This window comes from Drepanopeziza brunnea (assembly GCF_022702325.1).
Source record: "Drepanopeziza brunnea f. sp. 'multigermtubi' strain 214-2 chromosome Unknown ctg1, whole genome shotgun sequence".
Taxonomy (NCBI): Eukaryota; Fungi; Ascomycota; class Leotiomycetes; order Helotiales; family Drepanopezizaceae; genus Drepanopeziza; species Drepanopeziza brunnea.
In genome coordinates, this window is record NW_027094064.1 from 4,036,163 (window position 1) to 4,060,513 (window position 24,351).

Below are 24,351 nucleotides of genomic sequence, written 5' to 3' on the forward strand. Positions count from 1 at the left end.
GCTGGCTGGACTGTAACCGGTCTCTCTCGGGTGGTGAGAGTGTTGAGCGCGCAAGATCCCTCGGTGCGGATGGAATACTCGATTACTGCCCGGTTGATGTGAGGGAGTGGGCTGCTTACCCAGGGAATAAGCTGGATTTGGTGATCGATTGTATCGGGGGGGGGGAGCCTTGCGAGAGTGTGGTGGACTTTTAGGGCTGGTGGGACGGTGATCAGTATTTTCCAGCCGCCTGAGCAGATGCTACCTGCTGAGATTAATGTCGAAAAGGAGGACATTCGCAGTTTCTTATTTATTTAGGGGGCGCTGGAGGAGAGCTTGAAGAGGGTGGTCGAGATTTGGGAGGAGTTGGGGCTCAAGTGTTTCCGCTGGAGAGGTTTGAGGAGGCGGTTGCAAGGTTGGACAGTGGGAAGACAACGGGAAAATTTGTGCTGGACTTTGGGGTTGTATGAGGGATTTTACGTGCTGGAGAAACGGTGTACTTGATAGAAGAAATGTAAGTCTTATAGTGGTCAATTACCTAAAGGCTGAATCCGGCATCGTAGTCTTATATATGATTCGAGATATCCACATGGATTGAAGAAGCAAACATTACGAATTACCTCATAAATAATCCTGTCTCGAAATAAAAGACGAACGGTGTAATCAGTGCCCACAGACCCAACACGCCGTATTTATGTGCCTCGCTTGAGTCTATGGATGAGCGACTGGATTTTATAGCTCAGGGGCTCAAGAAGGGCAGCTAATTCTGGCCCGACAGAAATCTGCTGTGCGACGGGCAGCGACCGAGAAGGGAAGGTGCCCTCCCCGGGACAATCACTGCGCTCTTCCAGGTTTTCACGCCAAACTGGCATCCAATAAGTCCCATTACAAGTGAATCGACATTATCGACATGCAGAATTTGTCAAACCACGTTCTTGGGCAGGAACTGTAGCCTCGAAGTCCACGTGACTAGATCTCTATCGGTTGAGCGAAAGCGGGTCTATAATCGTCGGTTTACATGGCAATTCTGACATGTACGCACCAGTAAGGTCGAAAAGTACAATAAAAGTACACCAGAAGTACTATTTTTACTACGTTAACCCAGCACAATAAAAGAGTAACAACTTGTAATTGAACTTTGATTGATTGATTAATATTAATATCAACACGGTGCATCTTTCTATATAGAAATAATTACAATATAATAGGTGGTATTTTTTATTCATTATAAAGGGGCAAATTTTACTATCCCGCCTTGGTGGTTCCGACTGCGCCAGGCCGGGATTTTTTACAAATTAATTCAAGGTAACCGACGATTACTTTCAACGTCAACCCACTCTTGCATCATCCCACCAAACTTCCACCATCATTTTACCTGGCCACAAAGCCCGGGAAAAGGGAAGCGGTTGATCAGGCAGAGCCAGATCGCGGTTAGCATGCACTATAATGAAAATCCTACAGATGTCGGCTGTGAAGATGAGACCGAAGGGATCAGAGGTGACGGAGCCTCATTGATATCATCCCTACAAACTAACTACGCACGCTCCTTCGCGTTCATGGCTATCAGGAATCGAAGTCCGTGGGCTTATATCTATAGAATACTTTGATTGGTTCTCATTTACTGGCAGAAAATCTGACTAGGCTCGAGGCTGAACTCACAGTAAAAGGAATCAAATCCGATGTCAACAATGATTTGGCGAGTATCTTGGCAAGAGATTCGTCGTTTAAAGAATGATCACACACTACATTCAAATCATGACTCTTAATATTTACTATAAAGATGACCCTTCAGGAGAAGAAAATCAACCTATGAAGTACAAACAAGGTGATGGCTCTTGCCGGCTAGCTATTTGTGTATATTAAACGTTGCATCAAAAATAGCAGACTAAACCTATCATACTATCCTTTGACTGCCAGCAAACTCTCTTTGGATGAAAAAGACTATGATCTGCCTCGATCTCAAATTTTATGCATATATAGAGCGTATACGGCTTTATTCACTAGGCGGAAAAGAGCCAGGGAAGAGTAGTTTTAGCGCCGACCGCCTGCTCTTCGGAAGTCTTTGTTCGCCTCCACTGCTGTGAATATTTAACAGAGACTAGCGCTGTTCCAATGGTTCCACAAAAGCCAGGTCCCTCGACGCCTTTCTTTTTGATTATTATCAGCTTCGATAATATAACAGCCTCGACACGACAAGACACAACTCAATCACAACTTCAACTTCAACCGCGTAACCCACCATGCCTTGGATCTATACTACAGAGGTTCCCGTCCTCTACGGAGAGTTGAAGAGAATAGCTCTGCGAGATGGAACACCAGAGCTTACAATTCACGAAGTCGAAGAGCTCGTCGAAGAAAGCAAGTCGAAGTATGCCATAGTGCAACCCAACAAAGAGGATGCCTGGCTACAGTACTGGAGCGAAGCATCAGTCTGGGCAAACCATGGTAAGCTAACAGGTATTACACTTTTCCTTCTTGGATGCTTACTTGTTATCCAGTGGCCGTTGCAAGCTACTTCTCCCTGATGGATTCGATGAAGCCGTTTCCAGGCAAGCGGCCGTATGAACTGACACATAATTTCGCGGGTAACAGCACCACCGAGTCGACCCTCTTTCCTAGTCCGCTCAGCACTTCACGTGACACAATCACCTCTGACGCGCTTCTCGCTTCTATATCAGCCTCGCTCATCCCGACTGTTGTCTCGTCCGCTCAGTTCTCTGCTCACCATACCAAAGAAAAGACAGAGATGGAGCCCTCAACCAGCAAAGATTCCCAGCCACGTAAGTAGCGGCCATTGGGTACTGCTTCTAATTGTACCCAGATCCCCAAGGAACATGCTTTACCCCTAGATTGACAATCGCTGATCGTTCTAAAGTACCATCTCCCGTTCCCGCCAAGTCTGAGGGTGAGAAAGGCAAGAAGGAGAGGAGAAGAAAGAAGCAGTCTGGCGCACTCGATATGTCCAATACCCCCCCGTCCAATACCCTCCCTGCGTCGCCCGTCTTGGTCACTCGAAGGGCACAACCACCCGACCTTCAGCATCCCCCGAATGCGAGGAGACAGATTGCTGCCACCCTGCGACCCGCGCTCGAGGTCATCTTCGCAAACCACACCTTGACAAACGCTGAAGCCGGATACCGCCCTTCGGCATGGGACGAGGAACGTGGTCTGCCCATGGGAGCCTGGAAATGTCTCGCACCGAATGCCGCTAAGTGTATCTGGGGCAAGGGTGGAGAAATTCTAGGTGAGGTCAATCGCCTGCTGGAAGGGGGTGCGGGCGTTCGATTGATCGTGGCTCTGCAGCCTCTTGGTCCGGTCTCGCTGTATGGTCCTCTTCTCTGGATCGACATTCGATTCAGTTACAGCCCCTCTGACCCAGATACCATCGCTGCTCGAGATGTGAGTTCCTTCAGGAGCCTTTCACCCTCAATCCTACGTCTTGGTCCCGCGGGATATGCTAATGTATTGCAGTGGCTTCAGGATTTTGTCATTGAGTTTGCCAGCAACAAGGGAAAGTCTGGTACGATGTTGAACGAGTTCACGGCCTGGGCCCAGCAGAACGTTCCTAGTCAGGAGATTCGAAAGTGGCTGGGAAAGTCGCTGAATGGAATAATGGACCAGGGCAGACCCAGCGGAAGACCGAGCGGGAGATAATTTGCTCTTTTTACGGTAGCGATGATCTTCTGGGTACATGGCCGGGACAACTAGGAGATGACGTCCTGAGCAGCAATGAATAGAATGCATACCCTTTCCCCCACATTATCGTAACATCTGAGTATATTCAACGAGGATTATCATAGGGGTGGGTAATAGAAGGTTATCCAGGCTCCAGCATGCTTTTATTCTCTTACTACGTACTTTTCCAATATACTAATGTCTTGTTTTGTTCCGAGTACTACGGGTAGAATCGTGTGGTTCCTAGTGTATTTTGTCCGAAACCTTGTCCGCAGATGTCAAACCTCCATTACTTGCATCAAAGTGACGCAATTCAGCAGATATCAGAAGAGTCTCATCGGTAGAGAGTGATCCGTTATAGGTTCCTGTTTTGATCTTCCCTGCTAGTACGCCGTTACGTACTACGCTGGCCACAGTTCCGGGCTTGAAAGAGGCGCGATGATATTCTCCAGCTTTCGACTTCGCCCCATTCTCTTTTGAGGACGTGTTGCGATGAGTGATTCAGACGCCCAGGCAGAGACCACCAAGACTTCAAGCAAGACGCATAGCAGCGTTTAGTCCCGGCCGGAACCCTCCAACAGCGCCACCGGACGCGCCAGAAGCTCAGGAGGTTATGATATCCACGGGGTGCGATACGCACGGCGTGGAAAACACCCTGCGCCGCCATCGAGCACTTTTACCGGGTACTCCAGTCTGTACGGAGGCCCACCTAAGCGAGCCGACGATCAGTAGTCATTGTAGTATATGAAGGGTTGGGCAATCTTTGCTCGCGACACAAGGCATAAAAAGGCTTCCTAGTCTCAATCATGAAGAAGCAACGGCCGAGGGTGGTATAGTACTAACGGTGTTACAATGCATAAACCCCCTTTTTCGCACCAAAACTAAGGGTCAATACTTCGAAAGCAAAAAAAAATACCCACATGAGCCAGAGTTCGGTAATCCCACCTCTGGGGAACTAGTCAATTGAACCATACATCTTAAATCAGCTCGTTTAATACAGTAGAACTAGATGCATACCTTAGATAAGAGCCGAAATCGCCCCGCTTCGAATTTTTTTTTTATCTTTTTCTTTTTATCCTTTCCGATATTGGCGAGCGAGGTTAACTCTAAATGTTAAGCGAAAGCCAACCACCTCCCATACTTTCTGCTTTACCTAACTCTATTGAATAATGATACGGGATGAACCCGTCTTACATCTATGAGCTGCTCGTATCTATTAAAAAGTTTAAGATTTTTTATCTATCATTTATCATCTGAAGCTTACGAGTGTACAAAGTTTCAGCTTTCAAATAGACACGTTTTGGTGTGAACATAAGCGTTTATGCGTTGTATGCTGCGATCACATGCACGTAGTATATATAAGTAGTCGGTGATTACGGAGGAATTCAATGATTTTTTCTTGGAGAGACAGAGCCGCTAGGGGAACATCTTCCACTGATTTAGCGAGCCCAGTTAGCTGTAGGCAGGCTTTTGGTCTGCGAGAGACAGAAACATTGGAAAGCGGGTGGCCTAAATCTTCTGGAACCCCCCCTCCCCCCCCCCTTTTTTTTTCAGATGCAGAGACCAAAAAAAAAAAAAATTATGTGGTTTCCACTATCAACACTTTCCAGCACCGTTAACAGCCGATCACGCGGTCGGTTTGAGAACAATCTTGGTTGTTTTAATCGCACTATCCCCAGCTGATTAGTCGCCTCCCATTGGTCTCGGAATGGAAAGGGGAGGATTGTCTTACGCATTTCATGACCTGTTTCGAACACCCGGTTAGCCTTGCATCTGAAACACAGACGGAATGGGATTCTTACACCACCAGTGGGGTTACCGCAGTTAACCCAGCCGATCCCATTGACGTCTCCACAATTACCACGGGGAATGTTAAACTGTTCTGACGAAACACCGTTTGGATCGCACTACGCGCGATAGCTTTAGCTGCTAAGATCGTTTTGCGGAGAGGCAAATTCGCTTACACAATACAAGTTCCTTCCTTTCATACCATTCTGAAAGGTTGTTAGTTCTCTCCAATGTTCTTTTGGGGGAAGAGGGGGATCAAGAGTGGTTTTGCTTACGCAGTTGGCTTGATCGAATGACCAGCCGTGGTTGCACATCTCTTGTGCCATGGCAAAAGAGCCGAAGGCGAGAAGTCCGGCGAAAAGGGTAGTGAATTGCATTTTGAAAGGCACTTGAAGAAGAACGTCGCACAAAGAGAGCTGGCACAAATGGATTATTCGAGGTGAAATGTTTGAGTCTTAAATATCTGTCCCCTTGCCGAGGCAGTCCTACAATCTGTCCGGCCTCCGGATCCAAGGCTTGGAATGATATAGTACGTAGTAGCTCTTGGTACCTAAGAACCCGGAGAAAATTCTCCATCTAGTAAGTACCACGGTACAGGCGTAAGTATTACCCCTCGAGGGTAGGGTAACCAGGGGGTTTAAAGTGGAAACGAAACTTTTGAGGAACCCTTGAAGGTAAATACTTACGCCTGTACCGTGGTACTACGGTACTAGTTATAATACCGTAGTCGTGGTGATGCACATACCACGGTACAGGCCTAAGTATTACCCTTCGAGGGTGCCGTACTACTCCGTAAACAACAAAAGTATAGTAGTAGTTTCGCGATCTACTCCGGAGCCTTGAAAAGTGGTCCGGAGTACGGATTAGTTATCCTCCGTATATACCTCTGCTATTAACGGTTTACGGAGATGTAGCGACTCCCAAGCATAAAAGGTCTACCTAAGGATCGGAACAATCTCACAACTCTTTACGTAGTACATGCAGTAAACAGGCACGAGAGCTACCTCTTCCCTGGCTGCCTTCCGCAAGCTCCGGGCCAAGGGACCTCGCTTCGTAACGGTCACGCATTAAAGGCAGGCTTCCGAGGCCGTTGTTATCAACACAGCATGAATTCAATATAGTAGTAAGAAATACGAAGTACGAGGGTACAGCGGTTAAGTGTCGTAACCTTCGTCGACCCCCAGCCACTTTCTCTAACCTAATTGGGTTCTATTGCAATGAGGCTCTCTAAATTTCCGTGCCTAGCGATCACGTTACTGCCCAAGTGGGTTAGGAATAGTAGCCGTGGGTCGACGAAGGTTGCGACACTTAACCGCTAAACCTCCGTGCCCTTAAAAAAAAGGATATACAGATTAGACGTATCTTTCGGACTTTACGATAAAGTATAATATGACAAGTACGCTTTCAAGCTTCAGCCTGGCCGCAAGTTCCGTAAAACCTGCGGCCTTTCGGAATCCACCGTAGAAACTTCATAGAATGATGACGCGTAAGGTTGTTGACTTTACAAGATAGCCGCACTGCCGGTATTTGCAAGGACGACTTCTAACTGGTGTGGATATGTAGGATTAATTGCGGCTATAGCATATTTTCGAGATCGATTGGCCTGCCGCACAGTTAACAAACTGATCAGTTACGGTAAGAAACAAGGATCAGACGTTATTGATAGCCCCGCGCAGTACGAGGTAAGTTTTCCGGGTTGGGCGGTATAGTATTCGTAGTATTAACGCTACAGTATACATCATTCTTATACACGAAGAAATACTACTACAAAGCACTATTGACGGAGTAAATTCTTAAATCCATGTGAGGAGGATGGATGTGAACGTTCGGCCCGGACGCAAGCCAAGATTTTCGGCCTTTCTCAGCCACTTCGTACAAGGTAAGTCTTCCACAGTCCGGACCTCCCAATATACTACGTACGTACTACGTAGTAATCGATAGAGCATAAATGTACGCACTATATAGAGTCTTTTTTAGTGTTGAACCAAACACTGACCCTCCCCTTAGTTTCTACATATCGCGCCAGTATCTACTATACACTGGGTTTGAAGTAAATAGGCCCTGAGACGTCGACACTATTCAATAACCAACTTCGATGAGACCTCATAATGTACTCTATACACACCATCTTCACTGTTGTGATAATCTGCCTAGCGTAGCTCTTTAAAGTATCATCAAAAAAGCGAGTAGGATTTCGCAGATTCTGGGTCTCGGTGAAGTAGGTACTTGGTTCGCAAAACAATTCTGTATTGAAAACCAAGTAGTAGTACTTCCCGAGGCCTGGCCGCTACGTACTACGTACCCCATGAATACACGTCGAAAGTATAATTTTGCAAGGGATCCTAACAGGGCTCGAACCAATCAACTTACAAGAATGCAACCTTGATATTAGGTTAGTATTTAGTCTATTTGAGTTGGCAGGGCTTTGAGACATTAAGAAACTACCGCTCTACGATTTACTGCGTAGTAGTATGAAGCTACTGTGCAGAGTAAACAGGGTCCGACATGCAAACATGAGATCACGTAGAGCAGCCAACACCCTTAACCCAACTAATTGGGTTAGTGAGTGTCAACTTAAGTAGCGGTCGTCGACTTATACTGTAGGTGTCGATGTAGAAAAGTTCACCGACAGCAGCCGACCGCTTGCCATATTAGCTCACGGTTAGGACGGAAGCGCGGTTAGGACGGAAGCGAAGCATTTCAGCTGCTCCAAGCAGCCGGAGATAGATTCTGATACCTAGCCACCACTTCCTGCCAATCGGCCACCCCTCACCGTCGTCCGTTCCGCCCGTCACTACCGCGCACGAGTCAAGCTCGCTGTGATAAGTCAAAAGTTGCCGCGTTTCCCTCGACTCTTGCTCGCTTGCAGCTCCCCTCCACCGTCGCAATAGCTCTCGTAAACCCGCATTCCTCCGTCCGTAGCTCTCCGTAAAAGCCTTTCTCTTCTCTAGCTCGCGTCCTACGTATATGGCGAGCGTACGGAGTTCGAAAGGTACCTTGCGTCCCCAAAATATCGTGCAAGTTAAAAAAAAAGAAGAAAAAAAAACAGACCGAAAGAAAAGGGATCGCAATCTCGGAGAAGAGCATATTCTTGCTTACGAACACAAGTCCTCGAGGCTGTTCTCCAAGTTCAGGGACGGCCGGCCATACGGCAGGACGGCTATAAGATGATCGATCCCAAACGGTTCCTCGATTGCGGACGAGCTCACACGACAACGTAGTGGATTAAAATAGTTCGTTCCACTTTTGAGTACGATTCAAGCGATCCAGAATTTTTTCTTCTTTTTTTTTTTTCAAAATTTATATTCGATACCTCCTAGGCTTAGGGTGATCCACTTCCACTAGCCGATGTCAAGCTCTTAGGATCGTCTTTCTTCAAAAAGAGATCGTCATCGGATGATCCGCTAACCGTCTAAATAAAGAAACCCCCTACCTGCCTTTTTAAGGCATGCTATGAATAGCAAGTTACGTGCTTACTAATGTAAGTCCTCATGGACGGTTCCCAAGTGCGGGGACGGCCATAGGTAGGACGGCTATAAGACGGTCTTGAAAACGGTCCCAAAACGGTCCTCGGACGGCCTTTTGACGAAAAGACCAGCTTTGATAAGAGACGGTTTGATTGATTAGAACCATTATGTTGCGTCGATCGTTGAAAATGTTTAAAACGATCTGATTATGGAGTTGACTCCAATTTCAAGTATCGACCTGAAGTGATCTGTTAACTCTACCAACCTCTTAGGACCCTCTTTAAGAGAGGTCGTTATCGGAAGGTACGGAGTCAGACAATATAAGGCGCGGGTATCTCATTAGCACTTGACATCCAATTAAGAATCCAAAAAATCCAAAAAGAACTCGAGTTACCTATCTGGCCGACCACACTTTTAAAGTCACGCGTTAGAACAATATAACATCAGATTGTTTCTCCGGCAAGTCGATAGATACGTGTACGCAAAATTGTCTCGCCATGGAGGTTCCTATAAAAGCCCTTTTTCCGTTCAAGTGCCCAAACTCGCTCTTCTGCAAGCAAAAACTCCCCAGCTCATCCATCTCTATGTCATCCAATAAAAAATCGAAAAAATCGAAACTGAAACCACCTTTCTGGAAAATCACGAAAAACTCCCAGCAACACCCAGAAGCATGTTTGATTGAATAAATACATGAGCCATGACTGGCGGACTGAAAAAAAAAAAAATCTTACCGCATTGATATAAACTGTTTTTATCATGTCATTAGTAGTGAATTTTATACACATTTCAATAGTCAGTCTGTAAAAGCGTCGTATTTTCACTCCAAACTCGACCATCACCGGGCCGAATCATGTATACTTAGCCTTCACTTGAACTTGACATCAAAGCACTTTATCATTAAAGGAAATTGATTTCGGTGGATTGTTCGTGTTCATTTTGTATGGTAACGTGCTTCTGCAAGATAGACCCTTTCTATCGCCGTCTTTGCTAAAAGCAAGGACAAGTGACCAAGGGATTCTGGGCACAGATGAATGAACATGTCCGTAGATTTTATTCTCGTATCAGGAGACCCTATTTGTGTCAATTCAGTATTGACGCACCATGAGGAAATTTTCAACCCGTAGAGAGCCAACCGGGAAAAAGGAAGATGCCGATAAGCCAAGAGCGAAAATCGATAGCAGTTTCCTTATTCCAGATATTTGAAGTTGGCAAACACCGTCCAGTTGATGAGACTGATACTGATGATTGGTAACAGCTCGTGTGGTAAATCCTGGCTATGGTTAGTAAAGAGCTTGACAGCAAGGATAGGGTAGCTTACTACTTAGCCCAGCGAGAAGATGCCAGGTAGCGAGTCTTTCCCTGCTTGGCAGGCGCAGAAGCAGGAGTGATGGCAGGAGTGAGGACCGGTTGTGAGACAATTGGAGCGGCTACGGCACTATAGAGGGATACACCAGCTTGACCAGATCCGGCGTTGAGTGGATTGGCTTGAGCTTGAGCCGAAGTAGAAGCACTTCTCAAAATCGACAGGCTACCACGATTCAACTCAGATCCGATTCTCTGCGCGACTTGACGTGGGTCGAAACCGGCCGAAATCGGATTTTGTGTCGATTGGGTTGGAGTAGCCTGAGTCGTGGCAGCAAGAGCCTGGTTGAAGCTTGCAAAACCGTTGTTGGTGCTTTGTTGACCTTGAGCCGGCTCCACATTATCGTTAGAAGCGGGTGTGGACGTGGTGACAGGAGTTGGTGCATTGAATCCGGAGGCAGGGGGGTTAGCCCAGCGAGATTCCGAGATTCCAGGCAGAGCTTGACCAGCCACATGATGCTTAGAATTAATAGGGACACCATCCATCACACCAAGGTCCAGCTCATATGATAGAATACGAGGAGGACCGCCGACGGTGGCCGAAGCTTGAGACCTGGCGTAATTCTTGCTACCCGCAAAGGCCATCCACATATCTGTATCGACCGAAGACTGATAATATTTGGTTCTGAATGCGGAAGCCTCGGCGGCGTTTGATGGAATAGCTAGGGATGAGGTCAGAGATGCCGATACCGATGAGAGCCACGGACAAGACCTTACTGTTCTGTGTTTGCACTGGCATGGCCCCTGAGGCAGAACGAGTCTTCTTGGCTCTGGAGGGAAAACCCAGGGTTCTGCCATCCTCGCTGATCTCACTTATTGCTATCACAGGAATTTAGCCCACGATTCTATACTGGGTTTTGAGGCAAAACCTACGGAGTCCAACCAGATCGGCAATCTCCTGCAACGCCTTCCGGGCGGATTCCTGGCGCAAATGCGCAGGGATGAAGGGCTTGACGGGCTCGTGGGATGTGATACTATCGAAGCCGACCGAGGCATTATCGACAGCGCTCTGGACACCGGACAGATTGCCAGTCGGTTGCTGGAACTGAGCCGAAGACTGAAAAACAGAGGTTTTGTTGTCAGCGTTTTGGTCACGCGGCCAAGTAGTAGAGGGCTGTTGATAGATTGGCTGAGCATTTGGGACAGGGCCGTTGGATCCGTTTGCCGAGTTGTCATTCATTGCACCGGCAGGTTGTTGATAAATTGGTTGCAAATTCTCAAATTGACCATGTAAAGGGTTCCTCAAGCCACAATCCATCGTAACGGGAACCTGTTGGTACACTTGGGGGCTGGAATCAAGACCCTTGTAGCCGTCCGCCGAGGCAACATTTATCGTTGCAGCAGACTGCTGGTACGTAGATTGCTGCTGGCCGACAGGATCATTAACTCGGTGTCCCGGGCCACCAGCGGCAGATTGCTGGTGCTGGTGCATGGATTGTTGTTGACCACCGGAAGCATTAGAGCTCGCATTTTCACCTCTATACATAAACGGACCAGTATTAGATTGCGCAGGAGCCGGAGCCGACTGAATCCGATCACTTTGTCGAACGGGCGACTTGGATCGAGGAGGCGAAGGGCCGACGGTGTGAGGTCCCATCGTTCCCCAACTAGCAGCGACACCGGATCTTGTGACGCCAGGAACGTGGGTGCGGGTGCTGGATGACGGAGCTGGGCGAGAATTGTAGGTATTTACGGACGGAGCAGAGGAAATGTGCGAGGAGGGTGTAGATGGACGACCCAGTGTGCTAGATCTCCGACCACGTCCGCGACCTGCCTTTTGCTTATTTCCGGCTTGTGTAAGACCGGCGTTGAAAGCCTTGACCTCATCCAGCATATCTTTGGTGTAGATGGGGGCGCGTGGATCTGGACCGCCGTTACCGTTGCCATTGCCGCGAGTGAAGGACATGTCGACGAGGTTATTGAGTTGGAAGTGCCGTGGAGGCGTGGGAAAATCAGAGTACGAGGACCAGAAAGCAGCGCGTTATAGGTTCGTGGGAGGGGAGAAGGTGTCGAGAGGAAAGAGGGTGGAAGGAAAGGAAGAAAGGAGCGGGACGAAGATAAATACTTCAACGAAAGGAGTGAATAGCCACGCGGCAAGATCAGAGTTGCGGCGCCGAAGACGTGGTCGGCAGAGATGTGAGTGTGCTGTGGTGTGGTAGAGTTGTGGTGTGGAGTTGTAGGAAACTTGATGGGGGCAGGTTCGTTGACAAAATGCACGGGGAAGGCGCGAGTCACGACTCGACTAAGCCAACAACCGTCCAGGTGCAAAGCAACACTATGTCGATATTCGATATAGACAGCCTCCTCTTCGAAACTTCAAAGAAGCCCAGAGTCAGCGTGGTGATCATCTCTATGTAGAGCGCAAGAGATCGATCATCGAGCGAGCAAGAGAAAACCACGCAGGTCGGATACACTTGACCTAATACTCATGTACTTCTTGGAGCAGGCATATACGAGTGCCACAAGGCATTCCGATCATCCAAGTCTCACGACTTATGGAAGCCAGAGCGAAGAAGTCTGCTTGGGAGGGGTAGCAAGTTGCCAAGAGCAGAAATTCAGAGGGACGGAAAGAACGCGACTTGATGAAGGATGCGCTTGATACTCACCTCATGGGTATGACCTGTATCATATCTATCTCCTTATCAGTCTCCTGCCTCCACGCGCTTCGTCTTCTTTGCAACCTTCTCCTTCCCAGCCCCAATAAATGTCTCAACAGCCTCAATCCTCACCTTCTTGTACACGGCCACTCCCGCCTCCTCCAGCCAGTTGACCTCCACTTCCTTCACACCTCCCCTCACGACATCCACAACAGACTTCGAATGTGGCGCCCCCTCCACAAGCCCAATAAATGATACCCGAGGCAAGCCCAGGGCTTCGCAAAGCCTAGCCTCGCTGTCAACCGGGAGCTGCACAAGCCGCGTTGCTGGGAGAGAGGGATGTGCGAGAGAAGCTGTGTGGGCTAGAGCAGGAAGATGGGCCGAAAGGATGGAGGCGCGGGGGTGGATAGAGAGGGAGGTGGGCAAGAAGATGGCCGAGAAGTGCTTGCTTTGAGCGGGATTCTCTGGCTTGGCGGTTGTCTCTCCTTGCGCGGGCGGTGGCAGTTGAGCGGCAGGGGAGTTCTCAACATCGACATCCTGATTGGGGTTGGAGATTTGTTGTTGAGGTTTGGACTTCTGCGATAGCGCTTCCAGGTGCCGAGTGAGGCTGTTCAGGCCCACAACCACATACTGCGAGATCTCGGGCAGAGGAGGTATGGGCGGAGATTCTGCAATCATGCCGGCCCTCTTCTCTTCTGCCCTTTTGCGTTTTTGGGCGCGCTTTCCCTTGGATGGGGCTACATGCTCCCTGCGGTGGTGGCCGATAGGGGCGAGGAGACTGGGTTGAGCAAGGGGGGGATGTCAGTGTAATTCTGTTCCACATCATGGTGCACGGCTGTGAGTACCTGCAGAGAAGCTCAGTAATAGTCTCATGAAGCTCGGGTGAAGTTGCGGGCCTGTGATACGTTAGCTCTTGAGGATGAAAAAATTTGCCAGAGCTCTGGGACAGACCATGTAGGAGTAGTGAAAGGGGAGTCCAATTGATAGATAGTTTTTGGTTTGCGATCTACCGCCGATGAGGCCTTCTGGAGCGTTGCAAGCATTGTGATTTGTGGTGTTGTGATGTGTAGGGGCCGTCAAAGAAGTTTGCTGAGCTCATGGTCGTGATCCTTGTCGAGGCTGCAATGATGTTTGCATACTACTTATTCCAGCACCTCATTACTTTCAAGAAATTTATCTTCCCAAGGATTTTGAAAATCTTCTGGGGATGTACCCGCAGCTTGAAGAGTATTACCGTGCAGCCTCAGACGAAGCAGGTGATCGGTTTGCATGGTGGTCAGGTGTTATCAGGTACTGCAAATACTACCTATACGTACGTGGGCAGCTGGCAGAAAGTCCACAACGTCTGGCCTGTCAAAGGTTAAGGTTTACATGGCGGTGAAGTCGGTCTGGTCAGTGTTCTGGCATACAGAGTACCGGTAGGTACCGTAGCAAACTCCATGCCAGAGACGTTGCTTTGTTTCTAACGTGAAACAGTTTCTCGTGTGAATAATAATTCCATGCACGTATTCTATTGATTGCTGAGTGGCCGGGTGATCAGTAGTAATAGGAGTCACTAAGTTGTAATAGTCACTAGTAGTAGTCTCTTTACTACTCTTTACTAGGTAGTAGTAGTCCCTACTAGTCGTGGTCTCTCTACGCCGGTAGTAAGCGCTAGGTTGGGTAGGTCTTTGGTCAAAGCAGTAAGGGCAGTAGAGGAAAATGAGGGAGAGCACTATACTACGTACGTAGTATAGGAAGACTACCTAGGCGCCTACTTAAGCATAAATAGTGACGTCAGCGCTCAATCTGGAATCAGTTCACAGATGTCATGATAGCGATTGTTAGGTTTTTGGGTTGACTTAGCAGGCCCGGTGATATGATTAGTACGATGACTAAGACTCTACGAAGTATATCTTCTAACAAATATCGCATGCAGTAGTGACTGACCCTGCTGCTTTGTCTGTCCATTTGATTTCCGGACGGAGTATCGATTGAACTGACCGGTGCGGAAGAACTCCGGCTATTTGTTAGTAGCGCGCTTACAATGCCCCGGACGCCTCGCCCCTCTATTTTAGATAAACTGTTTATCACTACCGACCTCACTGAACATAGAGGTAGGTACTTCTTTCCGGAGTCTATCTATCTACCTGCCTACCTACCTACCTACCTCCTCGCCTATTCAACTTCACTTCACTTCACTTTACTACTCTTCACCACTCGACACTACACTTCTTGCGGCAGCCAGTGCATTCACATTCACATTTACATTCACATTCACAACCATTTGCCAGATCAATCCGCGACCACCAGCCGCAGCGCATTCATCCTGTTTGTCTCAGCCTCTACCGGTACTCCATACAAAGACGACAGCCATCCCCGCTCCGCTCCGCCCCTCTCCGCCCCTCTCCTCTCCTCTCCTCTCCGCTCCGCCTCACATCACACCCCCACCCCTACCTTTCTTGAGCTCCAGTTCTCGCCTAAACCCCGAACCAAGAGCAAGAAGCAACAACCTCATTGGTATCATCCAGCCAGTACATACCAATATTAGCTTCCTACGGATCAGGCGAGGTGAGGCCTGGCCAGGTCAGGTATTATTTGTCTAGATACCGACGAAAGCCCTTAACCTTACCTTCCATCCACCATCCGATCGAGTCCCTCCTCCCTCCTCCCGTCTCCCGTATGCACTTTTTCTTCTCAAGCTTTTGAGCTCGCTCTTCAGCAGCTTGCGGAGCACCCCGCGGCTCTTCCACCCTTTACCCCAGCCCGCCGACGCCCCCCCCCTCCAAACCATCTCAAGTCGCGTCGCCCACCGCACCTGCCACAGCCAAATGGAAGAATCTCCAACAATACGTGCGACTTCTTCAGAGCCTTGCTCTGGTCCAGGTCGCCCAAACCCCTTCGACGACACTGACGAAGAACAATCCTCGCGCAAGCGCCAGCGAGTCTCGCGCGGACGCTCCAGAAGCAGATCGGCCGACACAGCTCGCGGAGACGATTCCCATCCCCATTACCATCCTCTACCAGAACCCATGTCGTCGCGAGACGGGAGCAACGAGGCTGATCCCGATCCATCCCTCCCTTCTACGCCCGCTCGCATATCGACCGAGCTTCCTGCAGAGCCAAATTCGAGCCGGGTTACCATAAACCTCAGAACAAATCGAAATCTAGAGCCAATCCCTTCCTCGCCGCCCTCGCCCTCGCCCACGAGCCCCTCGAGAATGCCAAACGGAGGAGGACAGGACATAGCTAGGGTCAGCGTCGAGTCGGAGAGTGATGGCCTATCTACGGTGCCGGCAATCGAAACCCCTTCTTCCTCTCCGTCTGCAGGAGGAAGCCCCCGTATCGAGCTAGTGCCTATGGACGAAGACGAGGACGCCTACCTGGACCCTATGTCGACATTTCCTTACACGAGCGACAGCGGCACAGCACTCCTCGCATTGGATCGCATATCGAACTTTTTCAAGTTTCGTATGGTCACCTACCTTCCTACCGATTGCGAGCCATGTACTGATCTGCTGCAGAGGACGTTGATGAACCGGGCTGCTTTTCCAAGCTTGGCACTTGGATCGATGCATATCTCTATGCCCATGAGGGCGATATTGGATCATTCTATGCGACCTTCGAGAAGAACCGCGAATTCTGGAGAACCTTTCCGAGCTTTATATGGGCATTGAGCGGCCGCACGTAAGCACACATTTCAACGCGTCCGAATAGTCAACTAACTTGCGTAGCCGTTTCTTTGGCCAATTTTTGCAGGATAGTCAGCCCGGCCGGCAAGCGCTGTCAGAGCTATTCGTTTCATTTGCTCGCCTTGCTGGTAGATTCGTTGAGATGGATGTGCACCAGCTCTCCTACTACGACAAAGCTGGCAATCCAAACGAACCTGACATGGGAAGTGCTGAGTTCCTGATAGCCTACGCACATCTGCTGTCGCCGGATGCAAATACTGCTCACATTGGCCACAATATCAAGAGACACTACCGTTGGGCTTGGGACGACGACGTTGCAGCGATGACAGAAGCATTCTATGTTCAGGGTGGCACGATTCCTAACCTCACCGAGCTCGTCGAAGGCCAATTGAAGTTGATCACAAGCAATCCCAAGTTGATTGACACACTCGCGGCCCCTTCACAGATTGTTTGCAAGGCGGTCGTGGATATCGTTCCTATGCTACGGGATGCAGACGCACGACATGCAGAGGGCCACGAACAACTGGTGACCGAGGGTTACGAGTTCTTCAAAGTCATGTCTGGTGGCTTACTGCCCATCATCGAGAAGCATATCACCTGCTTTTCCGTCAATAGTGCCCTGTCTCATATGACTTGCCTCTCGAGCCTTTTCAAATACGCTCTCCATTACGAGGTCGGCCCGGTGCGAGAGCTTCTGGAGCAGAGCCGACGAGAACATCCGGCAGTCGCTCGGAAGGACTTCCCAAAAGTGCTAGCTCTCGAATGGAAGTTCAAGATATTGCACAAGCTCATCACTTCATCTCAGATGCAACTACGTGTGACGGGCGTTTCGAGCATGCAAGATGAGCTTTTGAAACTGCATAGCGAGTACAAACCCGCCAACAACTTTCCTCCGGCATCTCCCGTTCTACTGTTCTTCGCGAACTTGATTCTAGACAGTCAACTCCTTGACTATCTTGTCGGCGTCGGATCTCACCCTGAGCTCATCGGCGACAGTAACAACATCCTTGGCTTTCTGATAGTTACAAAAACATACACCCCAGAGCTAACTGACAAGATTTGGCAAACTGTTACGGAGAGCCAGGATCCTCGAGTTGTGGAGGCTATCGTTACTGTATTACGAAAGATTCTGTCCTTGCTCGATTATCCCTCTCTACTCTACCTCTGCGAGAAGCTTGACGATATACCGGTTGAATCCTTCTCCAACGTCATGCGAGATTACTGCCAACTTTTGTTCAAGTGCTTGACGGACAAAGCAAACCAAGGTCGCTTACTTCAACTGGACGCACAGCCTTATGAACTTTGCGTACGTCTTATTCGCGAATCATCCATGCTCACTGCTGCTGGTGCAGCCGGCTTCCCGAATATCCTGAGTTTTGCGTCCAAGGCCTTGCGCGAGCTTCTGAATCGCGGTCCACCTGACGAAGCACGCGATAACATATACCTCAGTTGCATCACCGACATTGCGTCGAAGAGCCAGACAGCCCCTGGAAGCATAGTCGTTGTCGGTGCCTTGCTGAACGACCATCCTTCGGACCTGAAAAAGATGACCGTTGAGCATGGTCTGACCAAGCTCCTGGTCGAGGATCTGGAGTTGGCAATCGAAAGCGAACGCCAATCGGCGAATTTGCTGTCTGGTGGCAGCGCAGCGAGTGTAGCCCGACGCGAGATCATCCAACTTATCATTCAAAATGAACCGGGTACCATTTCTGCGGATCTCGGCTCCCGCTTGTGGGACGTTCTTGTTGGCAGCAAATCGATCGTATCCAACGAGCGAAGCATCTCGTGGCAGCTCCTCAACACCGTGGCCAAGTCCCAAGGTAGCAAGAATTTCTTCATCGCTTTATGCTTTACTGAATTCATGCCAACTCTTCCTCCTCATTGCTTTACTCCCGGATCGCTGGATCTTGTAGGGGTAGCAATCTCCTTGTGGTTCGACGAGGTTCGAGAAGACTTCGTTGCAGAAAAGAGGGCCTTTGACTCGCCAGCTCTCGAACAGCTATGGCGTATGATATTGACTGCACCACCTGCCACTATCGATGCTGCAGCAATCAAAATTCTTGTGGATACCTATGTTAGCAGCCCTCTGATTTGCAAGATCCCTCGGACAATGGCAAGAGCGATCCATCTGGGCTTGGTTGACCGTTGCTTGAAGCAGCTGAAGGGAGCTGCCTCCAAGCTGCAGGCCTTTGGCACCGATGTGTCCACTGGATCTGACGAGAGGATGGCCGTCGTTGCTTCGGATGATGAATTGCAAGAGCAGGAGTTGATTTTTGCCCGGTCTCTGGCAGTCTTGCGCGAGTTCCTAAGAGCCTACCAGACTAAGCCACAGTTTGCACCTCCGAAGTCGAGGCTGTCTATCACAACGGCCCCAACTGCAGTGGAAGGCGAACCTTTGACGGTGAAATACCAGGTATTTGATGGCCCCAAAGCTATGGATATAACAAGCATCACACTTGGCAAGCAGAACACGGCTGCCACTTTGTTTGCCGGTCTCGAGAAGGCCACAGGCTTCAGGAACTATCAAGTCTATCACGGAGGGAAGGCGGTGGATCCCGAGGAGATTGATGTTTGCAGAAAGTTAGAGGACCTCAATTTCACTGGTCTTCTTCTGGTCCGTAAGCGTGATGATGCCGAAGGGGTGCCGGATCCGCCCAACGGCAATAAGACCACACTGGAGCTCGAAATTACGAAGCATTTCGATGATCTGTGGAGCTACCTCAGTATGAACGAGAAAGTGGCACAGGAGGTATGTTACACCGGTAACCATCGTGACAGTGCTGATATTTGAGGCAGATATACTATTTCTTGATAAAGTTTGATGTCTATGAGCGACTCCTTCGCGATTTCGCATCAGACATGCCTCATCCAGAGATCTTCCCTGTTGGGCAGCCATTCAAGTCTTTATATGCAGTACACTCCTTGAAGCAGTACATCACCAGTAAATCTCAGATGGTAAACCCCACGCTCTTGAATGATAGGCAGATTACTGACTGTTGCAGGGGCTTGTCAACGAAGCCGCACTTTCGAGGGCGATCGCTTTACTTGTTGCGGCAGTAGCCGACCCCAACGTTCTCAACCAGTGTGGTACCGATGGGCTGAGGGATGTCCTTGCTTTGCATATGCTAGACTGTCTATTACAATTTCTCAGAGGTGATCCACTCCTATGCCGATCAATTGAAGCTGCTAAATGATCATAGAACCCGTACTACCGACATCAGTCACTCCGCATCTCAACAAATCTCTCCTAGATCGCCTTTTAGAGCTCTTGTATATTTCCAAGAATGGCCTTGTGTCGCTGACTTCAAATCAATTGACTGTCCGCTCTTTCGAAACTCTACTAGAGGCATCGATTCATAGTACCACCTTTTGGAGCCTTTTCCTCTCGCATCTTCACGAGAATACACTGCTGCAGGACGTGATTCTGGACGACCCCCATCCAGTCATTCGAAAGAATGCTATGAAGCAAATTGTGAATAAATGCACCTTCATACCAAGGTAGGCCCTCTTGTCTCAAACTCCTTATATACCTGTGGCTGATTGGTTCAGCCTTGCCCAACTTTCTACGACCCAGTTCGTTATAGCATTTTGGCCAATGGTGGCTCAGCTGATTCCAAAAGCTTGCCTCAGGCCGCTTCAGTGTGAAGAGACATTCACTTTGAGCCTTACCTTGTTTAAGCGATTTGCAGATATCGCAATCCGTGATCTAAAGCTTGAAGATTTGGTCAAACAGTGGGGCAATTTACTGCTATCTCACCCATGTGTTGAGGTACGTATTCTCCCGAGAAGGAGTTCCCTAGTGCTGACGATAATTCAGCGCATTGGGCATCCAGAGAGTGTCGATCCAGTAGCACAGGGACTCACTACTATGGTCTTCTATGCCACTTCTTTCACCAAAGCTTCTCAGAGAACTCTCCTATGCAGGTGAGAGATAAAATGCATCCATTCCAGAAAATTGCTAACACCTACAGCGCCCTTGGAATCCAGCTGTTTCGCCAGCACCTGTTCCCAGACTTATCAGTCGAGCAGCCTGATGGAGTCGTTGATGCCAGAATTCCTCTACTCAACCCCACGACCAGACGTACTTTGGCTGATACAGTATATTTTCTTGTCAAGGATGACAGATTACAGTACGACGTTCTCTTGGATGATCTTAGACACATCACCCCTTATTCTGCCCAAACAGATCGTAAGTTTGACTATATCTTTCTGTCGAACAAGGCTCATACATGCTTAGCTCCCTACATGTACGATCTGGTACCTGCCTTTGAGAGAGGTCGGTCAATCAGATCGCAGACCGGCTATGTCGGGTTGAGAAACCTCTCCAACACTTGCTACCTCAATTCTCTGTTCACTCAGCTGTTTATGAATGTCCCATTCCGGGAATTCATGCTTCAATCTCACGTTGCCGACGCTGGCGCCTCGCAGAAGCTTCTTTCCGAGACGCAGATTCTGTTTAGCTATATGCAAAACAGTTACAAAAGATTCGTCGATCCCGCCAACCTTGCACAATCCATTCGCACCTATGATGAAACCCCAATTGATATCCATGTTCAAATGGACGTTGACGAATTCTACAACCTGCTCTTCGATCGTTGGGAAAGCCAGATTCTTGCATCCGACGCCAAGCAGGAATTCAAGAGTTTCTACGGTGGCCAGCTGGTTCAGCAAGTCAAGTCTAAAGAATGTGAACACATCTCAGAGCGCATGGAGTCCTTTTCCGCGATACAGTGCGACATCAAGGGCAAGGGCAACCTAAAGGAAAGTCTTGAGGCGTACGTCGAGGGTGAGGTCATGGAAGGAGATAACAAATACAAGTGTTCACAGTGCGACCTTCATGTGAACGCGGTCAAGAGAGCTTGCCTCAAAGATATTCCCGACAGTCTGATCTTTCACTTGAAGAGATTTGATTATAATCTTCGCACTCAGCTTCGGAGCAAGATCAATGATCATTTCTCTTTTCCTAAGACTATCGATATGACACCCTACAAGGTAGAATATCTCATGAACAGCTCGGAAGAACTCGCCGAGGATGTTTTTGAGCTGGTTGGAATTTTGGTACACTCAGGGACAGCGGAATCGGGCCACTACTACTCGTTTATTCGAGAGAGGCCGTCCGCAAACGATCAGGAGAACTGGGTAGAGTTTAACGACGAATCTGTGAGCCCTTGGGATCCAAATCGGATGGAGGCTGCGTGTTTCGGTGGTCTAGACTATTCGTGCCAACCTGATAGTAACAACAACCACTTCGAAAAGTCATACAGCGCGTACATGCTGTTCTACCAACGATCATCGGTCCTTGCTGCGCAGAAGCAGACGATGATGCACCAACGTCCCAGTAGCCCGATTCGGCTGGCCGCACCTCGCCTTATTTCCAACCACATTGCACATGAGAACGAGATTATCATGCGCAAGTACTGTCTGTACGATCCATCCCACGCGGAGTTCGTGATGAAGGTCTTCTCCAACATGAAGGTCATCAACGGTGGCACCTGCTCCACATGGCACGACTTGGAAAACAAAGTTCTGGACGTGGTACTGCGTCACTTGGATCAGGTTTTCGCCCGCACAAAGGAAACTCCGGACTTCGTGAGATTCATGCTTACTATTAGGCAAATGTGTGATGGCTGTGTAGAATGCAGTCGGCGGTACCTGGTTTGGTACGTCGAACATCCAGAGTCAATGAAGCAACTGCTGCTGCGAAACCCAGATGGTCTCATCCGCCATGAGATTGCGCTATCGATCATCAACGCCCTTGAAAAGGTCAAAAATGAAGCACCCTATGCGTACGGATTTGGTGATGATGACGGTAGTACGGATGGGCATGATCTGCACACCTCAAAGCTGATCCAAGACATCGTAGAAGCTCTTACCAGGCTGTGGGACGTCTTTCATAGTAACATTCGTGCATGGCCGGAATATTTCGGTCTCCTGGCAAGTATTGCCCAGATGGGAAAGCGTGAGGCTACTCTACTGCTTGATCACGGTTTTCTCAGAAAGACACTCGAGGTGGTCTGTGCAGATCCCCTGCTTCCGACGACGCAACAATATCAAAGAATGCTCAGCATTATGGCGAAGCGCGTTGCCAGCAGACCGGTATCTTACGAGGATATCATCAACCTCCTGTACAGGCTCTTTCTTGTGTGTGACGTGACTCTGGAACCTGTGGAGGACGAGGATACGCGCCTCGACCTGTCCAACCCGGATAAGCCGGTGCCATTTACGAGAGGCGAGCAAAGCTTCCTGACGTCTCACTGGATTCGCAACCATGCCCACATTCTGCTGGAGAAGCTTCTGTTGCTTCGTCAGAACGAGGAGACTGTCAAGGAGATCACCATCCGTCTCCTGGCATGGCCCGACTCTCTCGACAACGAAATCCTGCAAACCATTTTGTCAGGGCTCAGAAAGGGCACAACTTCGCCATTTTGCGCACCATTCATTCGAGCTGCTGCCGTTTATGCCGAACGATCAAAGAACCCCAAGGCGGTAGTCAGCATGCTATCGAGGGTCACGAAAGTTGCTGCCGAGCTCGATGGTGACAATGATGCAGCTCTCCAGTTCTTCAAAGACGTGTTTGATGGAGCAGTCGGCGACCAAGACATGACGACTGACGACTTCTTGAGGTTCTTCTTCGACCAGATGAACATTTGGGGCCCGTACTTGCTCACGGATTTCAACAGTAACGTAAGAGCAGATACGGAGGAGTTCATCCATCAAGCGCTGCTTCGTCACGGACCCGACGTCAACTTTGGTACGGAGGATGAGGATTGCGATAAGGGTCAGATCTTCATTGAGGCTGCGCAGAAGTTGGGGATTGCATGCCTGAAGTACTGCGATGAGGTTTACTTGCGACAACGCCAACAGGCTGTTCGGGCAGTGGTCGCCAATATTAAGGAGGTGATTAAGGCTTGCTCCCACTTCTTCGACTTTGAGAACAAAGACCACATTACTCGCACATTCTATGAGTTGTCAACCGGTAAGTTCATATGGCTCTACTGGTCTTTCTATTCCGCTAACGAGTTGTAGCTGTTATCCTGCCTTTGAGGAACTGCACGGTAGAGGAAGCTGATGAGGAGGCCTCAGGTAAGTTCCTATATCCCTGCTTCCTTATGAACATCGCTGATATACTTAGAATGGGATAACTCCGATGGGGACTACGACTCCGAGGCTGTGGACCGGATCGGACCCCACGACGAAGATATGCACCTTTGATCTTCCCTGATCTGGGCACGCTAGCTACGACTTCACGAATACTTATGCTTTTCTTGGTTTTGGCGTACGACAGCGAGCGAAAACTGATCAATCACTCAATGCGAACAGGATGGGTGGAACTGTGGGGAATCATATTACCCCCAGAAAATATCAAACAGGAGGCGTACAAACGGGAGCGGTTTTTTGGGCTTCTGTTTTGATTCCTCTTTTCTTCTCTTACGAGCTTACATAATTCTTCATCTTGATCTGAGAGTTGGGGTGGGAATACGTGATTTTGACACATCGGCTTGTGGGTGTCGGTAGCGGGGGGATGAGCGCCCTCTTGCTTTTTTCTGCGCTTGATTACGCTTTGCATTGTACGATAGACGGATGGGATGGGATGGGATGGGATGGGATGGGATGGGATGGGATGGGATGGGATGGGATGGCATGGCATGGGATGAGATGGGTGGCGTCGGTTGGGATGGAATTGAAATTGAATTTGGAGTGGGTGGGCCTAGCCAGCTAGCTAGATGGATGGCGTTGGCCTTTATGAAAGAATTTGTACTGGAGTTTCGACTTATTTGTCTATTCCTCTTCTATTTCTTGTTTCTTCTCTTC

At 49.1% G+C, this 24,351-nt stretch overlaps 5 protein-coding genes across 5 annotated transcripts; 2 read left to right on the plus strand and 3 right to left on the minus strand.

Annotated features, from left to right (window-relative positions):
- Nucleotides 1-2,219: 2,219 nt before the first annotated feature.
- On the plus strand, nucleotides 2,220-3,633 carry L3040_000732 (uncharacterized protein; the record flags this gene model as incomplete). Its single annotated transcript, XM_066155282.1, has 4 exons — nucleotides 2,220-2,424; nucleotides 2,478-2,759; nucleotides 2,855-3,378; nucleotides 3,451-3,633. 4 exons carry the CDS (start codon nucleotides 2,220-2,222, stop codon nucleotides 3,631-3,633), a joined length of 1,194 nt encoding a protein of 397 aa, XP_066013316.1.
- Nucleotides 3,634-5,314: 1,681 nt separating this feature from the next.
- L3040_000733 (uncharacterized protein) lies at nucleotides 5,315-5,819 on the minus strand (the record flags this gene model as incomplete). The annotated part of the gene is made up of 5 exons (XM_066155283.1): nucleotides 5,315-5,323; nucleotides 5,387-5,398; nucleotides 5,457-5,561; nucleotides 5,619-5,648; nucleotides 5,718-5,819. The coding sequence occupies 5 exons, from the start codon at nucleotides 5,817-5,819 to the stop codon at nucleotides 5,315-5,317; spliced, it is 258 nt and encodes an 85-aa protein (XP_066013317.1).
- Nucleotides 5,820-10,095: 4,276 nt separating this feature from the next.
- Nucleotides 10,096-12,177, minus strand: L3040_000734 (uncharacterized protein; the record flags this gene model as incomplete). The annotated part of the gene is made up of 4 exons (XM_007288164.1): nucleotides 10,096-10,183; nucleotides 10,228-10,933; nucleotides 10,989-11,090; nucleotides 11,145-12,177. 4 exons carry the CDS (start codon nucleotides 12,175-12,177, stop codon nucleotides 10,096-10,098), a joined length of 1,929 nt encoding a protein of 642 aa, XP_007288226.1.
- Nucleotides 12,178-12,913: 736 nt separating this feature from the next.
- On the minus strand, nucleotides 12,914-13,911 carry L3040_000735 (uncharacterized protein; the record flags this gene model as incomplete). Its single annotated transcript, XM_066155284.1, has 3 exons — nucleotides 12,914-13,646; nucleotides 13,714-13,764; nucleotides 13,820-13,911. The coding sequence occupies 3 exons, from the start codon at nucleotides 13,909-13,911 to the stop codon at nucleotides 12,914-12,916; spliced, it is 876 nt and encodes a 291-aa protein (XP_066013318.1).
- Nucleotides 13,912-15,678: 1,767 nt separating this feature from the next.
- L3040_000736 (uncharacterized protein) lies at nucleotides 15,679-23,751 on the plus strand (the record flags this gene model as incomplete). Its single annotated transcript, XM_007288162.1, has 12 exons — nucleotides 15,679-16,318; nucleotides 16,372-16,534; nucleotides 16,582-19,288; nucleotides 19,336-19,494; nucleotides 19,542-19,692; nucleotides 19,740-20,037; nucleotides 20,089-20,308; nucleotides 20,357-20,463; nucleotides 20,511-20,728; nucleotides 20,777-23,515; nucleotides 23,566-23,622; nucleotides 23,672-23,751. The coding sequence occupies 12 exons, from the start codon at nucleotides 15,679-15,681 to the stop codon at nucleotides 23,749-23,751; spliced, it is 7,539 nt and encodes a 2,512-aa protein (XP_007288224.1).
- Between the last annotated feature and the right edge of the window lie 600 nt (nucleotides 23,752-24,351).